The 24,907-nt window shown below is 36.2% G+C and overlaps 1 protein-coding gene across 10 annotated transcripts in view; it reads left to right on the top strand.

The window, feature by feature from the left end:
* The window catches only part of LOC143224815 (protein TANC2-like), a 150,477-nt gene that overhangs the window by 77,183 nt on the left and 48,387 nt on the right, over window positions 1–24,907 (top strand). For 8 of the 10 annotated variants that reach the window (XM_076453146.1, XM_076453145.1, XM_076453144.1 and 5 more), the window contains one exon: window positions 22,684–22,860. In XM_076453146.1, coding sequence (XP_076309261.1) covers window positions 22,684–22,860 — 177 coding nt within the window. Of the gene's footprint in view, window positions 1–4,494; window positions 4,641–5,980; window positions 6,145–22,683; window positions 22,861–24,907 lie in introns of those variants that run through there. The other 2 variants (XM_076453149.1, XM_076453148.1) reach the window with 2 other exon arrangements.

Below are 24,907 nucleotides of genomic sequence, written 5' to 3'. Positions count from 1 at the left end.
GATAATTAAGTCATTCAGGTCATGCCCTATGAATGTGTTATTAAAACGTATCATAAACCATAGCAAAGGTGTAGAGAATAATAAATAAGTTTTAAACTAAACGTTGTGACAACCACCCCACAACAACAGTTAAGGGTATACACAACACGTGAGGCACATATCCTAACTCCACATATTACGAAAAGGCAAATAAACGTTAATAACTGTGTTTGAAATGCTGTCCAGATGTGATGGCCCACATTGTTATCTTTCTTTCAAAAACAGTTTAAATGTAATTACAAAATAGCTTTTATCTCTCTCTCTACACATACACACACGCACGCAGGCACGCACGTGGCCCGGCATGGCTAGGTGGTTAAGGCATTCGATTCGTAATCTGAGGGTCGCGGGTTCGAATCCCCGTCACCTCAAACATGCTCGTCTTTTCAGCCATGGAGGTGTTATAAAGTGACAGTCAATCCCACTATTCGTTGGTAAAAGACTAACTGCCTTCCCTCTAGCTATGGAAGGCTAGCGTAGATAGCCTTCGTGTAGCTTTGCGCGAAATTCAAAACAAACAAACAAACACACACGCACGCACACACACTCCTGAATAATTTAGAAGAATACTGCCAGAAATATAGAATAAAAATAAATATTTCGAAAAACCAAGTAATATTATTTATCAGATTAAATAAACTGAAAAAAATAACGCATCACTTTTACAGACTGCTACTTCGGCTCAGTTTATTAGGATTAACTTATGATACCAAATTAACGTGGATACAGCATACTAACAATATCCTGACTAGAATCTGGAAAAGAGCAAATTATATAAGAAGTCTTTCAGGTACAAAATCAAGGCACATCACTGATAATATAAAAAAAATCTACAAAACATACATTAGACCTATAATAGAATAGGCATGTCCAGTCTGGATAAACATAACCCAAAAACAATTACAGAAACTACAAAAATACAAAATTCAATCTTAACATCAGCCTATACAGTACCACGTAGAACTTCATCCACATTCATACATAAGTATACAAATATAGATACAATATCTGTAAGACTTGCATAATGCACTAAAGTATTTTAATAACAATTGGCATAAAAATGACTTATTATGTGATCTCGACAGATACTACGTACATGATGAACATAGTCCTAAGTACCTCTCTCATACGAATATATATTTAAGAAATATAAATCAAGCTGACCACCGTGCACTAGACACTTAAAACTAGTATAATATTCAGTTGTTTTTTTGTATTATTATTATTTTTCTTTCTCTTTTTCCGTTAAATATATATATAAATATATAAAATAAGAAAATAAATAAAAAAGGCAACCCAAGACATTGCCCTGAATAGGGCCGAAGTACTGTGGGTCACTCTGGCCCTAAAGCACTACAACTACAGTTAGGGATGGAGGAAGAGGTCTTGTGTACCTGACCCTTCTGGGTATCTGACATACCCAATATATCTCCAGATTTACAACGCTAAAATCAGGGGTTAGATTCCCCTCGGTGGGCTCAGCAGATAGCCCGATGTGGCTTTGCTACAACAAAAACACAGACATACCCAAATAACCACAAAGAAGAAGCGAAGCGAACACACATACACACACCAATATAAATATTTATATATGTGTTTAAATATAGTTTGCTATTGTGTTATTGAATATTTACAGAGGAAAATATTAGATTTTGATTCGATTTCCTGGACTCTTGTTCATAAAAAGCTACTTGGTTTTCTTCGAAAGTTTATTCTTACGAGGGTTTGCATCGCTCTGCGAGCTCGAATTGAAGGTCGACGGAAGAGACCACGTGATTTAATTTGAATTCGGTTGCAAGAGAAGATAATGAATTATCTGAGCATCAGGATAATGATAATAGAAGATGTAAAGCTAACTGGAGAAAACCCTTTAACATAGACGACCACTCAGGCATGAAGACGCCAACTAATCATGAATCTTAGATGTCAGTTCACGTGGGAATCAGAATGCATTCTCTTTCGCACCAAATGACGTAGACTCGATAGATAATCACTGGAAGTATCACGTGACTGAAGATGGCAAAGCTTTTGTGATGGCCACACATCAACTAAACACAATTCAAAATTAAATTAAATGAGATTTTTAGTTTATGAAAGGTAAAGAACCAAGTGTTATACAGTTTAAAATTAATAATGTGTTGATAGAGATGTCAGTAACTGAAGCACGTGGTCTGGCTATATGGATTTAAAGAAGAAATATTCGGCTCGCCAGCACTAACGAGTTTCACTGAAAGGCATACTGAGAATATTACCTTATTAATGGAGTGTTCAGTCTAGCCTTGTGTCAATTTCAAAAATATGCTACAGTGCGTTAAATGTAATTCAGTATTTAAAGAACTGCCAACAAATATTGTGCTTTATTTATTCGGCACCTTTTTCTCTGCGTAAAATGCGTGTATTATTATTCTAAAAACAAGGGTGAAATTTCCCAGGCTTATTAGTTCAGGCGAATCCAGGTGTCTGTTGTCTGCTCGTATCAGTTAACTGAAAGAAACAAGTATTATGTTATCTTCGGAAGGGGCTTACCTGGTGTGATTAAGTGTTTTCGTTTTGTTATCACTTACGTGAAATGAAAATAAATTTTTTGTTGAAAACCAGCTGTTCGTTAATTGTAGGTGTTCGTTATTTATTCTAATGGTCGTGTAGAATTTTGGTGAATGTAAAATGTATTGGATTTAGAGATATTAATAGTGTTGAATTGAGAAATTCATAAAATGTATCTTGCGTTTTTGCAGCATTTACGTTCTGGTAGCTCAGAGGTAAGTTTCAGGGCTTATAGCTCTAGAATTCGAGGTTTAATCATTGTAACTGACACACTGCAAATCGCCAATTTTACGATAAAATAACAAAAAAAATATTAAATATAACTTGAAAAGCATGACGTGGAAAAACCTAAAGAGTGGGAAAAAAACCTTGTAATCCAGCATCTTTTGCTACGTGAAAAACAGTTGTTTTCTACGAGGTTTACTAAAAATTATAAATTATGTTAATATTCAGATTGTATATGACGTCAATACTCTCAAACCCTAGTCCGTTGGTGAAGGAAGCAAACGATCCCATAATTGTGCATGAATGCAAAGTTAAGTGTTTTCACATATTTTTGTTAACCAAAGTAATAATTACTACAACATGAAGTATCTTAATTATTATCCATGTACTACATCTTCTTACTTGATTCAAATTATGTGTCCTTGATTGTAATTTCGTGTTTTTTCTTTATGTTCATTGGCCTTAAGATTTTGGCCAGCAGTGTATATTGTTGGCATGCCACACGTTACTACCCAGGAAGCCTGTCGTTAATACCTCAAATCTTCAGCTGGGGTGGACAAAAACTCACTTAATGTTTTCGTATTAAACAATAGAAGGTTGGCAGAGGAACGAAACCAATAAACATGATGTTAGTGATAAAAATCACACCAGATTTGTGTTTGTTTGTTTGTCACAAAATAGATTATCCTAGGAAACGCCTGATAGACAAGATAGTTAGGTTTTCTACCCAAATCATTAATCGCATATTTATAAAGGGTGCAGGAGAATCCACTCCCGGTAATTTCACTCCATGTAAACTTACTCCCTGTTATAAATTAAAGTCAAAAAATATATTTGTGTTTGGTAATCACTGCTAGCTGCAGTATCTGATGGAATGAATGGGTTCTGTAAAAACATATTTCGACGGTTGCACCACTTAGAGGCACAATGGTATATCCACGGACCTGTGCTGCTAGAAACCGGGTTTTGATACCTGTGGTAGGTAGACCACAGATAACATTCGACGGTTCTTACTGACCACAGTTGGCAGCAGTAGCTGTGAGTTCTTGCCAGATATGATCCAAAAAAACAAAATGGACGCTTTAAGAGAAATAACCCACAACTGTCACAACGTTAATAAATGTTACTTTTATTGCTGATTATTTGAAATTAATAAAGTTTTACTGGGAGTCAAATTATCGGTCACACCATTTACAGATCCTGTGTATTTATTAGTAGGAAAACTTCTGTCAGTTCTATCTAGATGTCCATGTTTAGATATAAACTTTCTAAACGCTTGCTATGTACACGTCCGTCAATTGTTCAATACGCTATTAGACTTTACGTGTTCGTCACCAAAAATGTTGTTATAGTGTGTGTTCGTGAATCCTTTGAACTTTGACGATGAAAACGGGTATTTGGATTTTGAGTTAACCGGTAAATAAGTATATATGTTTCATGAGTTATTGAAACTATTCAACTAGATTATCGTCTCACAAACTTTAATATAAAACTTGTCCTTGAGATTTTCTGGAACATTTCTGTGACGATACCTGCCGACGTAGTGACGACGTCACTTGTCGAGTTAATGAAGAAGCGGGTGTGGCCTTCTCTTACGGCCCTAGTTAGGAAATTCCGAATTGTGTCTGTGTGGGGAAACGTACAGAGCCTTAAATTTTGTTTCGCCCAGTTTTTGCTCCTTGACTGTGATTACATTGTGGTTATTGGTGATCGTGTGGGCTTAATAGGACCTTTGTTCACGTGACCGGATTCTTAAGATCAGACTGACTAGTGAACCTGTATTTTAATGGAATACAGTCAAATATCTGACAGGCTTTTCTAATGTGTAACAGGTATGTTAATCTATCGTGAATAGCATAATACACAACAATTAATATAACTAAGGGAGACGTTGTCTTTATGACTTTTCTTATGAATATAACTAAGGGAGACGTTGTCTTTATGACTTTTGTTATGAATATAACTAAGGTAGACGTTGTCTTTATGACTTTTGTTATGAATATAACTAAGGGAGACGTTGTCTTAATGACTTTTCTTATGAAACTGGTATCGGAAGAAGTTTCTAGTGTTGTTTTTTATTACTAATGATTAGTTTAATATTCACTGTACCCTTGCTTTAAAGAAACTTTTCAACCACTTGTTATTTGTTTCATTAGTTTAAAAAATAAGAAACTCCATACACAGTTAAAAAAAAAAATTCCATAAGAATGTGTCGGCATCTACAGTTTAATAGCCTATAAAAATGAGTCGGCATCCATAGTCTAAAAAGCCTATAAAAAATGTGTCGGCATCCATAGTCTAATAAAACCTATAAAAAATGTGTTGCCATCAACAGTCTAAAAAACTACAAACATATATCGACATATTTATCCAACCAATTTTACGATACAGTGTACTTCCACCGTGATTTTACTGAAATAAGGGTTAACATGAAGCACAGTAGACAGAGATGTCTTAAATTACGGATTTATGGTATGTTTATTCCAGTCTTTCGGTGAACAGCCATAAGTCTTCGGATTTACAACACTAAAATTGGAGGTTCGATTCCGTTCCCAGCTAGCAAATATTGTAGCCTTACTGTAAGAACAAACGAACGAAGTCTGTTTGAAATATAGTCGTTTAAGTTGTTAATAAGTGTTGGAACTGTTCTCAAATATCTTTGTCTAACATTTGAAAACCCTCGAGAAATTCTTCCATAGATCCTTTTCAAACGAAGAACTGTTTCCCCCAATATTTAATAAATACTGAGTGTTTTTATGGTTCATAAATCGTAAAAAGCAATCAACCATTATTTTAGCAAAACTCATTTTGTGGATTGATACTTCTTTCTGACACTTGTTAGTATTATAACTTTAATTTAAAGCGTGCTTAATATCGGGAATCATCTATAATTTCAATCGAAGTACAATAAACGCCATTGTGCTCTCAAGATCACTAGAAGTCAAATCGAATAGCATTCCCTTATTAAGATATTTACTAAAATAATAGTTTCTGACTCATGACAATCGTTGTATGCTGAGCGTTAAAAGTTAGGCGGCTACGCACACCTACGGTCTTCCTGTGACGGCTAAAATAACCGGTTACACCTGTTGATGGCTGATTCGCGCCACAAATATGAAACGAACTTTGAAACTCTGGCAAACTGTGTGTGTGAAAACTCGTGGAAAAGAAGACTTGGATTAATTAACCATTTCTTATGAGGTTAAACACGAAGGGGTTCTAAGTTAAACACGAGATGGTTTAGGTATCTCTTCAGTTGGCCGTATGTTTCAAAAAGTCATAAAAACGGATTTTGAAGAAACTGCATCTTATGTTGAAATCAGTTTGAAAGAAAAAGTAAGTTTTATTGAATTTACTGGATATGTAGTTTCAACCATTGATCTTTAGTTTACGATTGGACGCGTGACAGTTTGTTTTTATGCCGAGATTTAAGAGTTATATGTGACGAACTGAACTGATATAATCTTCGTACAAGTAGTCTACCAGCGTATTCCTACGATTTTGTTCTATTTCCAGCTACTGTACTGTCATCACCTGATCTGAGAAACGAGTTAATAATTCTTGTAACTATTGAAAGATAATTATTAACTATTATTATTATTATGGATATTTAATTAATGCTGGGATAGCTATTTTTCTCCCATTTCATTAGCCCTTGTCTCTTGAAGATACTATTATGATATACTACGATGTAATTACAATGAATATTTTATTGAACTATCACGTGAATTAGTTAAGACTGTTTAGAAAAGAAATGCCGACAGGTGGCAGAAGTATTCAGTAGCTTGCAACTTTCTTAGAATACAATTATGTGTTGTCATAATGTTACGGAATATTTCTTTGTCATTTGCAGTCCTCAGCTCTTAAATTTGTGTAAAATTGGTCTTGTTTGGACCGCAATTGGCAAATAAAGCTGAACAAGTGTAACTCGTTGTGATAATACATTATTGTATTTTAATAATACAATCTTAATATAACTCATAATATTAAAAGAAGATCAAGGTGTTAGTGACAGAATTCAGAATGTTTTGAAAGCACTTAACTTTGATTTCACTAATCATTAATACACTAAAATTCCTCCGAAATATGAATTAACACGCGAAGGAAATGATCCAGAGTTTGATACCTGACATTTCAATAACATGGTTATAACAACAGGTATTCCATTTGTTTAGATCGTTTTGTTGGTTAACACGCATATGGTATATATTGATAACATTCTTAAAGAAATTCCGATGAAAATGTTTTTCTATTTATTTTATTAAATACATTCTAATTGAGATCCTGACGAAATAAGGCATCTTATTTTGTTTCGTACATCCACGTGAAAGATATATATTTTATGAAACATTCTTTTGTTTGCATTTTTATTACCTTACTACATGTAACACGTGTTTAATTGAGGATAAGGGTTAAAATGAGACAGACATGACTGGAGCGTCTTTAGTTGAGGAGCCACATCACTTTCTATTCCGATGGTAAGTATCCGCGTGAAAAATAAAACCAACCAGTAGATAAGTTTTAAGTGAATTACCAGTCGAAGCAACGCTAAAATCAGTCAGGGATTCGAATCCTCGAATCCCCTTGGTGGACTCAGCAGATGCCCGATGTGGCTTTGCTATAAGAAGACACACACACACACATATACCAGTAGAAGAAATCAGAAAAGTTGTCAAATTGTATTTAGGAGTTGTATCCGTATATTTAACGACTTTATTTGTTTAATTACGTTTCAAAGATGTTAAGAAAAAGAATGATACGAATACCTAAGAATCTATTTTTTTTGGGGGGAGGGTAAGTAATCCTTTATCAGAAGCTCTAACTGCTCAAGATTCCACAACACGTTTTGAAGTATCGGGGTAAGTAATCCTTTATCCGAAGCTCTTATTGCTCAAGATACCACAACACGTCTTTGAAGTATCGGGGGTAAGTAATCCTTTATCAGAAGCTCTAACTGCTCAAGATACCACAACACGTGTTTGAAGTATCGGGGGTAAGTAATCCTTTATCAGAAGTTCTAACTGCTCAAGATACACAACACGTCTTTGAAGTATCGGGGGTAAGTAATCCTTTATCAGAAGCTCTAACTGCTCAAGATACACAACACGTCTTTGAAGTATCGGGGGTAAGTAATCCTTTATCAGAAGCTCTAACTGCTCAAGATACACAACACGTCTTTGAAGTATCGGGGGTAAGTAATCCTTTATCAGAAGCTCTAACTGCTCAAGATACACAACACGTCTTTGAAATATCGGGGGTAAGTAATCCTTTATCCGAAGCTCTTACTGCCCAAGATACCACAACACGTCTTTGAAGTATCGGGGGTAAGTAATCTTTTATCAGAAGTTCTTACTGCTCAAGATACACAAGACGTCTTGAAGTATTAATACGTTTGAAAGAAGCGTAATTCGCTGTTATATTTACAGAGGAACCAGTTACTAGCACGTGTAAACACAGTGCTACGTATCACTACGTATTTGGTCCCCGAAAGCGTTCTGTTTCAAGAGTAAGCGAAACCAAAATTAAAAGTATAAAATAGTTTTATTTCTTACATTTTGACGTTCATTTGCCACGCTGTGCTGCAGCCTGCATATTGCATAATACTTCTCGTGCTTCGTGGCGTAAGTACGTATTACTGACGTCACGACAGTACAAATAACAACGTGAAGCGTCCCTTATGTGATGTCATTTCAGTGTCTATTGACTGACAAACAGACAAGGCACTACTGCTTAAAGGAGTGGTTAAAGGAAGCTATCCCTCCATGGAAATTACTGTGTATTGCCTTACATTATCGAACGAGTCCGGTTTACTTTTCGTAGCGTCATCAACGCCCTCTGTTAAATGTGTAGGAGTTAACGGTGACGAATCGCTACACTCGTTTGCTGTAGTTTAAGATTTTACCGAATCGGCAGTCAGTTGATCAAGGCTGATGAAGCTACGTCTATTCTCATAGGCACAAAATGAAATCAATATTAAATTAATAAATAACAACTTGTAAGCGCAATAACAGTAAGTTTGGTACCATAGATATCAGTGTCCACAGACAGTCGTTTAAGTTACTACCGTATTAGCATAATGTTATTTCCTAGCCAAGCACACGTTTAATTCCAAACCTAGTCCATTGAGATTCGACCACCGGCCAGTGAGCTTTACAGTATCAAAGAAATGTTATTTGACTCTAAGTTGTAATGTACAAAAAATAAATTTGTTATTAGTAGGTTTCTCGCTGACTAGTCGTACTGTGTCATCTCTGCGGGTATGGTTAATGGCTTGCAATATACCACTTCGTATGTTACTGGATACTAGTACAGTAATATTGTAACGCAAATTGTGTATCTTAATTGTTTCTTCTTAAGTTACAAGATTTTCTGTAAAACTATTTTTTGATTGTACTACGCAAACGATGTCACAGGAGTTTGAACTCGGTAAGAGTAAACAAAATTAATACAAGTTCAACACCAGCGTAATTAGGCATAGAACAGATAATAATAATAATAATAATAATAATAATAATAATAATACATCGCTGAGGCTATTAAATATCTTTATTTGACCTGGCATGGCCAGGTGGTCAGGGCACTCGACTGATAATCTGAGGGTCGCGGCTTCGAATCCCCGTAATACCAAACATGCTCGCCCTTTCAGTCGTGGTGCGTTATAAAGTGACGGTCAATCCCATTATTAGTTGGTAAAAGAGTAGCCCAAGAGTTGGCGGTGGGTGGTGGTGACTAGCCGCCTTCCCTCTAGTTTTACACTGCTAAATTAGGGACGGCTAGCGCTGATAGCCCTCGTTTAGTCTTGCGCGAAAATCCAAAACAAACAAATAAACAAATATGCTTATTTATAAATAATTAATGTTTATAATCTCTGCGTGATATATATGTGTAATTTATAGACTTACGAAATCAGTTAGCCGTGAGACCATAAGTAACAACGTCCTTCTAGTAAGGCTGAAGACATTATGTAATAATATTAGTCTTGAAATTATCGAGGGTTCAAGTTCTTTTGTTTGAAATGTTAAAGGTAATGAATAAGACATAGATAATATAAAAAAGTTTTTTTATTAGTTCTTGAACGTATAACAGGTTAATATCATACGGTAAACATTTTATTTATGTTAAATCTCACGTAAACTTGATCAAAGGTTACATGTTCCTAGTGTTAGTTTGGTAAACTACAGGTGAGGTAGCTAGTCCACACCACACGCCGCCAATTCTTTGGCTACGCTTGTTACACCTCAAAGTAGGATTTGACCTTCACTCCTATAACGCGCCTATTTTGAATTTTATTTTATTTTTGCTGTAACCAAAAACGAATCACGGAGCATAAGATATGAAGTATACCGCGCTAGGCCTAATATATTCTATAACAATAAATCAAGTAGTATAGTATCAAACTGTTACATAAGTAGAAGATGAATTTATGTAGAACTCTAATATTTCAAGTACAACCTTAAAAACCATGGGTATATTTAGTACACGTTTCATAGGGATGATGTTTCAGTCAATATTTCTGATTCTGTTATGTTACTCTTAACATGTTGGTAATTTCGAGTACCCATAAAACGCTATTGTTTGTTTGTTATTGAGCACAAAGCTTTGTTGTTGTTGTTTTGAATTAAGCACAAAGCTACACAATGGGCCATCTGTGCTCTGCCCACCACGGGTATCGAAACCCGGATTTTAGCGTATAAGTCCGCAGACATACCGCTGAGCCACTGGAGGACAAGAGCACAAAGCTAAACAAAGTAAAGCGATCTCTGTGTTCTGGTCACCACTGGTATCGAAAGCCGGCTTCTAGCAATGCAAGTCAACAGACATACCGCTGTGCCACTGGGTTGGTTCATATAAATGTTTCTGTACCCCCCTTTTCAGAGTAAAACATATTAAAACTTAAGATATTTGGACTTGTTCACATGAACTGCCAGTTCCATACATCCGTAACTTGCCCATGTATAAACCAACAAACATTTTACATTTATTTGGTAACCGTTGTTCATCATAGTTTTAGCTCATCGTGATTGTTTCAATTATTCGTGTGGTTACAGTTCCGGTGTGTGATACCCGGGCCATGTTTTACTCACTGTTTAACGTGACGTTATAGTTTGGCCCAAGTTTCACGCAGTGGTTAATGTGATGTGATATTTGGTCCAAGCTTTACGCAGTGGTTAACGTGACGTTATAGTTTGGCCCAAGTTTCACGCAGTGGTTAACGTGATGTGATATTCGGGCCAAGTTTTACCCAGTGGTTAACGTGAAGTGTTAGTTGGCCGAAGCTGTATGCAGCGGTTAACGTGACGTGTTAATTTGGTCCAACGATGATAGATGTTTATGGTGCCAGACTCAAATATCTCTTCAATTTAACTTTCGTCTGGTCGTCGTTACAAAATTAAGTTTATTTATATATATTTCTTAAAATTTCATGACTTAAATCCATTTGACAATTTAAATTAAAAACAAAACAAAACAAACTCGCTGTACAAATCGAATTATGAATCAGATTGGATAGTTAAAGATCATACATGAATTTGTTTCAATAAAACTATTCGTTCGTAAAATATTACCTCCTCACAAAAAAGTGAATGTCTTATTTGTTCAAAGATGAAGATCCTTATATATAACCAATAAGATTTCACGACCTCTTTACAAGTACGTAATTGGTCAGTTTCAAACATGTCCTGAGAATAATTTTGTACTATAGTATAAAAAAAGACACTCTCGACTTATAATGTAAATATACACTTTCGACACCTAATGGCAGAACGCACTTGGTTGTTAACCGACAGCATTTATTATCCATTGCTGTGGTTCTTACAGGTGTGTTTGTAACGGGTAGCTGCCGCAGTGAAAACCAGACGTTGTTATCAAATATCGAGAAATATGGTCTCTCTTCCCCCCCCCCTTCCCACATAAACCTACGACTTCCGTTATTTGGTAAATGTAGATAAATCGCAGCTTATTACTTGGGCTGTTGAAACGACGTTGCTTCGAGCCTTGTGTGAAGTCGTACATCGAGCGATTTTTAGGACTTGCGTATATTAAATCACATTTTACGATTTTGTTAACTGTTAATAGATGTTAAACACTTAGACAAACACGCTTATATCTACGAACTTCAAACCATTATGTTGAAAAAACTTGTTAACACTTGACTAAAATTGGTAGAAAACACGCAAAATTTATATTTTGTTCGATTGTTTGCTTTTCAATTTCGCGCAAAGCTACACGAGGGCTATCTACGCTAGCCGTCCCTAATTTAGCAGTGTAAGAAGAGAGGGAAGGCAGCTCGTCATCACCACCCACCGCCAACTCTTGGGCTACTCTTTTACCAATGAATAGTGGGATTTACCGTCACATTGTAACGCCCCCACGGCTGAAAGGGCCATTTTGTTCGAAAGACAAAAGGTTGATAGATTGGAATTAAACACGAGGCTACACAAAGGGCAACCTGCGCTTTGCCCATCACAGGTATCGAAATCGCGTTTTTAGCGGCATGAGTTCGCAGACGTGCTGTTGTGCCACTGGGGCCAAGATGAGAGGAACAACCTGAATTTGATACGTTATAGAAACACATTTAACACGTTAATATTTGAATTTTACGTTGTAAGCGTCTGAGAAACAAGTTCCAGGAATTCACGCGTATTTCATTAACTTCTGAGTTACGATTTACATGATTTTCAAGGTGATTATAAAAAATCTAAGAATTCAGAGAAATTTCAACTGAACAGGAATATTTCGTGTTCTAGAAATAACGAGATTTTCTTGTACTACGATAGCTCTTTCGTACAATTCTAGCCTAGCATGACATGGTGGTTAGGGCGCTCGACTCGTCATCAGAGGGTCGTGGATTCGAGTTCCTTTTTCTCCCAAACGTGCTCTCCCTTTCAGCCGCAGGGGGCGTTATAATATAACGGTGAGTCCCACTATTTGTTGGTAAAAAGAGTTGGCTATGGGTGACGTAGACGAGTTGTCTTTCCTCTTGTCTTAAACTGCTAAATTAGGGACGGCTAGCGCAGATAGCCTCCGTACAGCTTTGCGTGAAATTCAAGAACAAAACGATCGTAAATGTCTTCAGCAAATCTCGTTTTTTATTTCACTTACGAAATACGAAAAATCTTTGGGCAACTTTAGCGTGTTAATGTAACCCGAGTCTCCTAACACAAAGGCGACAGTACGAGTCATGTACAGACTTAATTCTCCTGTCTCTGCCATCACACACACACACACTCAACCAGCCCTAGCTGACGACCAACATCTGTTTAACACACGCTCGTAATATCACTCCTGAAAAAAACAAAAAAACGGTTTTGATCCTGTGAACGTCTCGGAATCATATCTGTTAAAGACTCTGATTTGTATGTGTAAATTATATTTTATAGAATACATGCAGTTTTATGGCCGTGACTTAAACTCTCACGTTTCCGAAAAGTAGATTTGTCTTTTCGGGAATTAGTAAGCGTTCACCACAAAGTCTTGTTGTTGTTGGTTTTTTCCGCGGCATAGTGGCTCATAGAATGGATCTGATCTTTTATATAACCCTTGATTTCACACATGACAGTATAAAAATATGTTCTTTCCAAACTGTGCATTAAACATATTAAATTAAAATGTAGACATAATAGAAAATATTAAAATAACAATAAAGCAAGAAGCAATTCAACCAATATTCTTATACGTAGTATAATGCTCGTCCAGCAAAAATGTTGCATAGAAACTGGCCGGAATGGCCAGGTGGTTAAAGCGCTCATTCGTAACCTGAGGGTTGCGGGTTTGAATCCTTGTCCCACCAAACATGTTCGTCCTTTTACTCGTGGGGGCTTTATAATGTGATGGTCAATCTCACTATTCGTTGGTAAAAGAGTAGCCCAAAAGTTGGCGGTGGGTGGTGATAAATAGTTTCCTTTCCTCTAGTCTTACACTGCAAAATTAGGGACGGCTAGCGCAGATAGCCCTCCTGTAGCTTTGCGCGAAATTCAAAACAAACCAAACCCTGTGGTCAGTAAGTTCGAAATTAAGGAATGACTATAAGTTAACCCTACTAGGTTTCATTTAATTAACCCACGTGGAAAATATCAAATTCCATACTTTAACCCGTTCCTTTAATGAAGAGTTTTTTACGTTATCATAAAGTCTAAACAACCAGTACGTTCCCTACTTTCACTAATAACGTTTGTTTGTTTGTTTTAATTTCGCGCAAAGCTACCCGAGGGCTATCTGCGCTAACAGTCCCTAATTTAGCAGTGTGACTAGAGGGAAGGTAACTAGTCATCGTCATCCACTACCAAAGTTTAGGCTATTCTTTTACCAACGAATATGGGATTGACTCTCCCATTATAATGGTCCCAGGGCTGAAAGGGCGAGGATGTTTGGTGTGATGGGGATTCGAACTCTCGACCCTCAGTTACGAGTGGAGCGCCCTAACCACCTGGCCATGCCGGGGCCTACCTGTTATTAGTTTCTGTTATCTTAATTGCATCTGACTCACTACTCTTCTACGTCATAAATTTTCAGATGTGAAACTAGAGGAAAGACAGAAAATATTCTTAGATTTCAGATCCGTTTTCACAAGACGCCATCATTAACGGGTTCCTTAAAAACTTGTCTTGCGGTGGTAAGGGCCATTCTAATGACTCACCATGGTTTTGTTGTTTTATGGATAGAAGTTAGAACTTTGTCTGGCAGTATTCCTGAAGTTTATGTTTAGTTACCACTGGCACTTGACTTAGGCTATTCACAATAAACCTTCTGCTTCTCACAGGTGAAAATAATCAACTGAACGGTCTTGTATTAAACGTGTGTTTGAAAAAATCTTTTTTTTCGCTCTTTCACTCTTATCGAAGTTCGTGTTTATGGAACACTGAAAAAAAAAATATAACGTAATATACAAACATTATATTTTTGTTATAGACTAACTAAAAGTACAGGTCTTTATCAGCGCGTTTTTCTTTTGTTATACTGTCCAATAATGTATTATCTAGGGTAATAACATTGTTCGTTTATGTTGATAAATTACATTTATACTGATAAATCACCTTTACTACTGAAAAATTCTTGCAAAAGGAAAGACAAACATTTAAATTCAATTTGTGAGACTAAAATAACCTTCGCACTGTTAGGTGGTTAAGGCACTTGACTCGTAATCTGAGGGTCGGGGGATTGAATCCCCGTCACACCAAATTTGCTCGTCCTTTCAATTGTGGGGGCGTTATAAAGTTACAGTAAATACCACTATTTATTGGTAAAAGAGTAGCCCATGAGTTAGCGATGGGTGGTGATGACTAGCTGCCTTTCCTCTAGTCTTACACTGCTAAATTAGGAACGGCTAGTGCAGATATCCCTCGTGTAGCTTTGCGCGAAATTCAAAACAAACAAACAAACAATATTAAAATAATTTCGCGCATCCGTGGTTATACCCTTTCGTGTACTCTGAATGATTATAATAATTAATTATCCGTGTTAAAAATAAATAACATTGTTATTATTCCAGATCTTAATTCTGCAAATGACTTAATAAAAAAGGAATTCTAGTTCACACCATGATATAAATAGCGTCTCGACACTGTGAACAAATACCCTGACAGAAGTTTTACTAAGAGAGAGATTCACAAGGTAGTTAATGAACAATATAATTATTGCTGCTTGTAACTTGATATTGTTATTGAAAGTTGTTGTTTTAATATTGTATTTGCTGTTTTATTATTATTATTTGAATTAATTTTTCTTTCTGGTTATTTTCTCCTGATTCTATTTTTATTAACTAGCGTAAGTACGGATTTTCGCTCGGATTATTATTGCTGATATATTATGGATGACTATATCAGTGTGTTTATTCTGAACCCGTTTAGCATAGAAGTACAACCAACATACTTTTCGTGCTAAGCAAGATGACATAAAATACATTGTTACCAAAACACACTGGCGTTTCTATATGTTTGGTTTCTATATGGCTTTTCGTTTGTTTGCCTCATTGAAAAGATGCGCATGCGCGATATTGAGCAATAATACTTAGGTGCAAACCCTCAGGGTCCACTTAGTATGTGTGCAAAATTTCAGTTGTCTGTTTTTTTTCATGTTGAATATATGGCAGCCACATATACACACCTACATGCGCATGTACATGTCTGTATTTTTGTATGTATGTGATTTTTATTTCTAATATGAAGAACCACTTTTTCTCTGATTTTTTTGCCACCTTGCATCATTCGAAAGATGCATATGAGCCCACGCAGGTAGATAAGTAATACGCAGGTGCACAGTCTCGGAGTCAGCTTAGTACAGGTGTAAAATGTGAGGTTTTTCTTGGAGATATGGTGATAACATATTTTCTTCTATGTGGTTTTGTTTGCTAACTTGCCTCATAAAGATTCGCACGCGCATCTAATAATATCCAGTTACACACCCTCTTTTATTATTATAGATTTATAAATATTTGTGATAAAGGGCTTATTAATATTATTGCGAAATCTTGGCCAAATAATTGTTTATTAACTATATTTTGCTAAGTGTTGAGTTTATTTTTAAGTTTTTGTTTTTGAACCCTGATTGTGGCGGCGTGTTCATTTTAGACCTTTACAACACTACTATAATGTTTGTCGCACAAGAAATGAACTAGGTTTAATTATAACTTAGCATTGTCAAATAATGCAGTAGCCAAACTTTGTTATATTCTAGCATTGCTAATAAACACAACACACAAGTTAGACTTGTCTGTGCTCTAGCATTATCAAGACGAGGAAGAAATTAGGCTTGCTGATACTCTAGCATTGTAAAAAAAAACAGCAGAATCCAGGTTTGGCTCTACTCTAGTATTGTGAAGATCAGGTGGAAACAAGGTTTCATTGTACTTTCGCATTGCCAAGACCAGACAGAAACCGGGTTTGGTTGTACTCCAGATTTGTCAAAAGAACACAAGCCAAATAATGAAATGTATTCTATATTTGGCTTTTTTCCAATAATACCAAATTATCGAACAATTACTATTTCTTTCTGTTGTTTAATCTCTTATAGGGAATGCATAATGCAAGCACATCAACATTACTTTCAGATAATGTCCTTCCTACCCAATAATTCTGTTACACTTCTGCATAAAAAAAAACTGTTTACTATTGAGATCACTGTAAACCGCTGCTTAGTAAGGTGATGACAACCATTGAACGTCAATATTATAATGTTAGTTATTCGTTTGTCACTGAACTTCTCCCACAGCTGTGGAGCTTGCGGGACAAAACTTGCCATGTGCACTCGGGTTAACCTGGGGGGAGGGAGGCCTCTTATATAATTGGCATAGTCCCCTTCCCCACTAAGAGGGTCTACAACGCGCCCAGGAGGTCGACCAAGCATTATGGAGGGTCTAGGACCACGTTTTCAGAGTCGCTGAATCCGAAACTGGCATCGAATGTTGTATTTTTGGTCCCCCCTGTATTCGTATCTCTACTCACAAACAACAATAATAATAACAAAGCCCATGTAATACTGTTAAGCTGAATAAATTGTGAAAAACAAGTTTCGAAAACCTAATAATTACAAAGTTATCGTGGTCTGATTTTCCATCGACAATTAAATCGTGTAGAGGCGAATTACAATTTTGCCCTCATAAAAAAAAATTGGTGGAAACTGAACTTCTGTTTTAATGTGTATTCATTATTGTGGAAAACTAGGTAGTATTAATTCACTGTTGTGGAAAACTAGGTAGTGTTAATTCACTATTGCGGAAAACTAGGTAGTGTTAATTCACTATTGTGGAAAACTAGGTAGTGTTAATTCACTGTTGCGGAAAACTAGGTAGTGTTAATTCACTATTGTGGAAAACTAGGTAGTGTTAATTCACTATTGTGGAAAACTAGGTAGTGTTAATTCACTATTGCGGAAAACTAGGTAGTGTTAATTCACTATTGTGGAAAACTAGGTAGTGTTAATTCACTATTGCGGAAAACTAGGTAGTATTACTTGCCAAAGTGCTAGTGCAAGGTAAATGTATTATATTCATGGTCACAGTCGAAACGAGCCTTTAGTGTTAAACATTATTTATGTTGTAATTACTGTTCTTTAGCACGAAGTTACCCAATGCGCCGAGTTCGTCACGTTGTAGATTTTATCAGGCTTTTGGAATAATTTGTTGCGTTTAAGCCGTATTGTTGCTTTGTAATAAACTTATGAAAACTAGTCTTATAAGTGGGAAAAATTATTGGGAAATAAACTATTTTATGAGTTTTTTTACAGATCCGAAACTTTTGAACAATATCTTGGGAAACTCAGAACCACTTCAGGGCTGCAACACGTGATTTACCATGTTAGGGTTCGTATCAAAGTGGGGGTGGTGATAATGTTTGTTTGTCTTTCTGGGTGTATTCTGTGTTGATTTGACCAAATATCTTCACAGTCGCTGATCAGTTAGCCTTGCAACATGCCAGTAAATAAGTTACTGACTTTGTTCAACCAACCATTTGTGTATTTGTAACTAGTGTATCCTACACAATGTAAAGATGTGTGGCATTATTTTTGTAGAGATTTGTTCGCTTTACTTTCCCAGTTTTCTTTAAGATTATACAAAAATAAATATAGAAACACAGCTGCAGAAATAGGTGAACATAGGTGAACTGCATATTACTCATCTGTGGTTTTAAATATATTATTAAACCGATATAAATTATAAACTTCAATGCGGTAATTTTTTGGATTCGTACGGCCGGTGGACAACATGAGAATATTTTCACTCGCTATTAATACCTGATTTTGATAAACTCGCGTATTTCAATGTTAACTAAAATTCCAACTCGCAATATTCAAGATCAAACAGTCTGAACGATACGTTAAATTAGAACAACACACATTTAAATGTAAAAACTTCTCGTGTAAAAACTTAAACCAGTGAATAATGTTTATCAAAAACGATAAAAATAGATAGATATTTTACTGAATGGTTATGAACCCGTTTGGAATGCCAAAATAAATCTAAAAATTCTAACCAAATTCTTAAATATATTTTTCTCGGTTAACATTAAGAACTTATGAATCCGATATATAACAAGATTTTCCATTTTAGTTAGCCTTATTTGTGTAGAATGTTCAATTCCTTCATTATTAATTTATAATTACGCAATGCTAAGTTTTCTTATTGTAGTTGAATATCCTCACTTGTAGTTTCTTTCTTTTCGGCCCCCCACTGGCTTAGCGGTATGTCTGCGGACTTACAACGCTAAAAACCGGGTTTCAATACCCGTGGTGGGCAGAGCACAGATAGCCCATTGTGTAGCTTTGTGCTTAATATAAAACAACAATAACTTTCTTTTCGATATATATATATATATATATACGAACCAGCCCTCCCCTTTCAGTGGCACAGCGGAATATCAGTGGGCTTACAACACTAGAATCTGGGTGGTGGGCAGAGCACAGGTAGCCCATTGTGTAGCTTTGTGCTTAATTCAAAACAACAATAACTTTCTTTTCGATATATATACGAACAGCCTCCCCCCCCCGTTTCAGTCGCACAGTGGAATATCAATGGTTTGTTTGTTTGTTTTTAATTTCGCACAAAGCTACTCAAGGCTATCTGCGCTAGCCGTCACTAATTTAGCAGTGTAAGACTAAAGGGAAGGCAACTAATCATCACTACCCAACGCCAACTCTTGGGCTACTCTTTTACCATCGAATAGTGGGATTGACCGTCACATTATAACGCCCCCATGGCTGAAAGGGCGAGCATGTTTGACGCGACGGGGATGCGAACCCGCGACCCTCGGATTACGAGTGACACGCCTTAACACGCTTGGCCATGCCGGGCGAATATCAGTGGACTTATAACACTAGAATCTGGGTGATGGGCAGATCACAGATAACCCATTGTGCAGCTTTGTGTTAAGTTAAAGCAAACAGAATATACACGAACAGTAAAATACTGTATGAACAATCATTTTGTTTTTGTTAACAGTTCGTAAGAGTAAACCAATATAGTACATTGAAGTTGTCTCTGAAATAATAATAAACAAAAAACGCCAAAATTATTCGCGAAAGTTAGCCACGAAACGACATGTTTTCTAGTCATTTCAGAAAGTAAAATCCACCCATGGAATATAGGAAACACCTTGTTCCCACCTGAAATACCCGTTCATGGCCAATACGCTCGCTACCCTGGTGCTAACTTATGTAACTAATATACAGACGACAACTTCCTGGTAATGTAAAGCGCCTTATGGAATGGAAAATCTATATGTCTGCGTTTCTGTAAGCACCGCGAAAAATATTTAAAATGCCGCTTTTATTATAGAACAAAACCATAAAGTTTCAGGGCGATTAAGTGTAATTGACTTCAACTCGGCTACTTGTGTAGCTCAGCAAGACAGATGTAGCCTTGGGAAAACAAAATGTTTCGTTGTGCTATAAACGGCACATTTATAAGCCATTGTGCTTCTAAGGTTTATTTGAAAACATCGATAAGTATAAAACTGGTCCAGTTTGGTTCTAGCAATGACAGAACCTCGTATTAAAATAATTGCCGTTGACGCTGACTGAGAAGCGAATGAAGGAAATGGATATGCTGTCCAAATTTTGTTTTTCTTAAAGAAGGTGGCTTACCTTCTAAAGTAAGCCAGTTTCACTAACCATTAATAAATTTCCTTTGTAACACAGAGATCTATAATTCTATTTCTCGTCTGCACCCTTTAGAATTGAAAGTGTAATATTATATGGGTCATTATTTTGATGTTCCACCATGAAAAATAATGAAATCAGAACCACGAAGTTTACTTTCAAATTTTAAAGGAAAATTGAACTGGAATAATTCATCTACGTACGTATATGTGAAACAATTTCCGTTAAAATATTTCTGTTTCGTGGAGATAAAATAAAATTACGTTAAAGGTAAAATAAGCGTTAATGCATTCCTCGTACAGTATTTATTGTAGGTAATTATATTCCAGTTTTATTATTATTATTCTATAGAGTGGTGTTGTAACAGTGGTTTATCAGTGAGCTGTTTGTTTTGGTAACTTAAAAACAGGCCCGGCATGGCCAAGCGTGTTAAGGCGTGCGACTCGTAATCTGAGGGTCGCGGGTTCGCATCCCCGTCGCGCCAAACATGCTCGCCCTTTCAGTCGTGGGGGCGTTATAATGTGACGGTCAATCCCACTATTCGTTGGTAAAAGAGTAGCCCAAGAGTTGGCGGTGGGTGGTGATGGCTAGCTGCCTTCCCTCTAATCTTACACTGCTAAATTAGGGACGGCTAGCATAGATAGTAGTCCTCGAGTAGCTTTGTGCGAAATTCCAAAACAAGCAAACAAACAAACTTAGAAACATGGGTGTGAGTGACTCTTTAAGTGACTTTGTCTAATTTGCATCGTTTTAATTTTGTGTAGCATTAACACCTCTTAATAAAACATACACCCAATTATCTTCTAATACAGTGGTTCCCAACCAGGGGTGCGAGATAACATTTGTTTTGGCCACCTTCACCTTTATTCTCAAATAAATAATTAGTGTGAAAGGTGCGAGAACATATTAAAATATTTTAGGGGTGCGGGGCATAGAAAAGGTTGGGAACCATTGATCTAATAGAACTACTGCTCTTTATGGCTCTCCTTTCACATTCTTTACAGACCCCTGTATGCACCCCTGTATAACACGTTTCATTCAACTGAATCCTGGTCCTCGTGTTATTTCTTAACGTCCTGTGTTATTATTATTATTATCCTGTATCGTATTATTTTTAACATCCTGTTAATACTGTTCGTGAAGCTGAAATATTTACGATGCCATACAGATTGCTGCTTACATCTGGCATGTAGTTGCCGCAGTCTTTATATCTAGAAATAAGTTACTATCTCTACTCTAAACAATTATCAAATATTTGCCGATACCGATTTTCAAGTGTATTGCCATCATCTTTAAAGGCTGCTGAGAAATTCATTTCAGTATCATATAAGAAATTAGAAGGGCAAACTGTCAAACTGATGGACTGTTACTATTGTATTTACACGTCATATGATATATATATGGTTGGCGTTTTTTTCAATAAGAGACTAATGAGAGATTTTTTTTTGATAATTTTGAGCTTTTGAAAATCTCTTTGTAATGGATGACATTACTAAAACATTACATATTTTATTTCAATAAAAGAAGTTAAAAAGAAAAATTCAAGTGTTGCTAACTTGTTTATCTGTTTTTAAGATTCGATATAATTTCGTTAGAACTTTAAAAGACCTCACTTATAAGTTTTTCATGTTTATGCTTGATTAAATTATCCTTTGCTGAGTTGTGAAGGTTTATCTAAAATGGAACTGCGTTATACGTGTAGACATTAAGTACTTCTACCCCCTACCCTACCCCAAAAGTCATTTTATCGACACAGCCTTTTTGGTCTTAAGTCCTTAAACTTACCACTTACCAGATATAGAGGGTTTTATGGAAAGTCATTTATAAAAGTTTAAAACATATCTTCAGTTATGACTTCTCTGTTTCTTTTAGCGCAAAACCAGAATGCATTTCTGTGCTCTTTCTACCTTTGGGAATCGAATCTCGGATTTTAGCATTGTAGGCTTTTAAACGTACCGCTGACTCATAGCTAGAGACATCTGTTACTGGAAAAGATAAATGTTTATATTTTGGGATATTCCGTTAATTACATTACCACGTATTATACACAGAAAATTAATTTAATGCATTTTCTTTGGTCAAGTCTCTTAAACTGCACATTATTACAGTGAGGACTATAAAATTGATTAATATTGTACAATACGTGGACTCCGACGGTATTGAACGGTGTGTAAATACATCAATGGAGTTAAGTTATGCATATGTTTAGAACATGTGATGAAAAAATTGCTTGTGGCTTGCACAAGATGGAATACTGAACACTTTGTGTACGTATTTGTTTTCAAGACATCCACAACGTCAGGAAAATGATGATAGGAGCCGATCCCAGTATTCCCAGGTGTCCATCTTGTCACATGCCCTTTGACAAAGGAAAAAAACGACGCCTCATCGACAACTGTGGCCACGAACGTTGCTACTCCTGCATGTTCAACTCTGACCGATGTCCACAATGTACACTGGAACGTGAGTACTATTCTCGCCATTTTCTTTGTACAACAGCAGAAGACAGCTGTAATAGAGGTTTTTATCACAACAAGCAACAAGTAAATTAATATACGATCTTCCAATGATGTAGCAGGACATCCACGAATGTTTAGCTAAGTCAGATGCTCTTGTTTAAGCCTTTTTATAAATAAGTTACCTCTTCGGATGAGTAAAATGACGCGCATGCTCACCAACAACAGATAATTCCATTAACGTCGAAATCGGTTATATAAAGATTAATTAAAATCCATTAACAATCCAGTTGTTTGTGAGGATATCAAGTAAAATCTATTAAGTTACATTTGTTTGTCCGATAAAGATCACTGAAAATGAGACGAGAAAGGTTTGCTTAATCTACATCCTCAGTTAATCTTATAATTGTACGACCTCCGATGTAGACAGTCGGAAACGTACGATATAGCGAGCACAACAAATCCGTCAGTTTACTTTTTAAAGTTTACAAATGTAGATTGCTTCATTTAGCTGTACGGATTACAATGTCAACCAAAGTATAGATTGAAAATCGTTTTAAAATGTATCCAACTGGTATCACTTTATTTGTTTGTGTACTTTTTATTTCAACATTTATTTTGTTTTGGATACTTCTTAAGGCATTTCTACAAATAACCAACAATTTCTAATTCATGTTAAAATTTTAATATATATTTTTTCCTATTGATTTATTTGTTCAGCTCTTATGTGTTCATGGCTTTGGCTTGGTGGTTAGAGCGCTCGACTCGTTATCTGAGGGTCACGGGTTTCGAATCTCCGTCGCACCAAACACGCTCGCCCTTTCAGCCGTTTGGACGTCATAATGTGATGGTCATTTCCACTGTTCGTTGATAAAATAGTAGCCCAAGAGTTGGCGGTGGGTGGTGACGACTAGCTGCCTTCCCTCTAATCTTACACTGCTAAATTTGGGGCGCTCGCGCAGATAGTGCTTGCATACCTTTGCGCGAAATTCAAAACAAACAAACCTATTTATTTAGCTCTTATATGTTCATGGCTTTGGCCCAGTGGTTAGGGCTCTGGACTCGTAATCTGAGTTATACATTAAGGAGACCTGTGAACTAGGAAAATTAAACAAATGTTGCATTGTTTTTGTTTTTTGTTTGTCGTTTTTTTTTTTTTATTTCCACGTTAACCAGAGCTCTGGTTTGTTCAGAAAGAGATATCTTGAATTACAGCATTTATTTAATAATTAGGACCTTTCAATAACAAATAAGATTATCATGTTTGTTGTATCTGTAGGATAAAACATAGGTTTAATAATATGACAATTTTGTAGTTTGTTTTCTTTTCAAGGACGCTGTCTAAATGCGCTTAAATGATTAGTTATTACGCTATTACGTAAAGTTAATTTTAAATAGTTACCTAGTGAAAAGCTGTTTCAGGAACGATCATCAAATGGTATTAGAGCACAATAAGAAAGCCGAGTACACTTAGAGCACGTCAAGAAAGCCGAGTACGCTTAGAGCACGTTAAGTACGCTTGAATAATCGTCTTTCAGGATTTTTGATTAGCCTCCATTACATTTAATCTGTACAAAACAAGTGTTTCCACAGAATAGTTTAAAACTCATAATGTATATGCGACAGTGATTCCAATATTCAGAACCGATCGTACATGTTTGTTGGTCGAATTTCGTGCAAAACTATTTGAGGGTACATCTGCGCTAGTCGTCTATAACTTAGAAGTGATAATCATAGAGGGAAGATCGTTAGTCAGTACCATCCGCTACTAAACTTTTAGGTAAGTCTAATCAAATAGTGAGATTCACCGTCACGTTATAACGCCCCCAACGCTGAAACGGTGAGCATATTTGGAAATGAGATTCTGACTTAGACCCGCACCGAACTACCAGACCAGGAAAGACCTCGACTACGCGTGAAAATATAGAAGTTTCAACGTGTAAATTGCTGCATCTTTAACGTAAGGGTGAACGATTTCAAAATCCTCCTCTGCCCCTATACTACAGCCATTATTAAAAGCCACAGTTGCACCGTGTTAAAATAAATTATTTTAT

This window comes from Tachypleus tridentatus, chromosome 9, assembly GCF_004210375.1.
Source record: "Tachypleus tridentatus isolate NWPU-2018 chromosome 9, ASM421037v1, whole genome shotgun sequence".
In the NCBI taxonomy this organism is placed as follows: Eukaryota; Metazoa; Arthropoda; class Merostomata; order Xiphosura; family Limulidae; genus Tachypleus; species Tachypleus tridentatus.
Note: the sequence above shows the minus strand (reverse complement) of the source record. Positions and strands in the feature narration are given on the sequence as shown.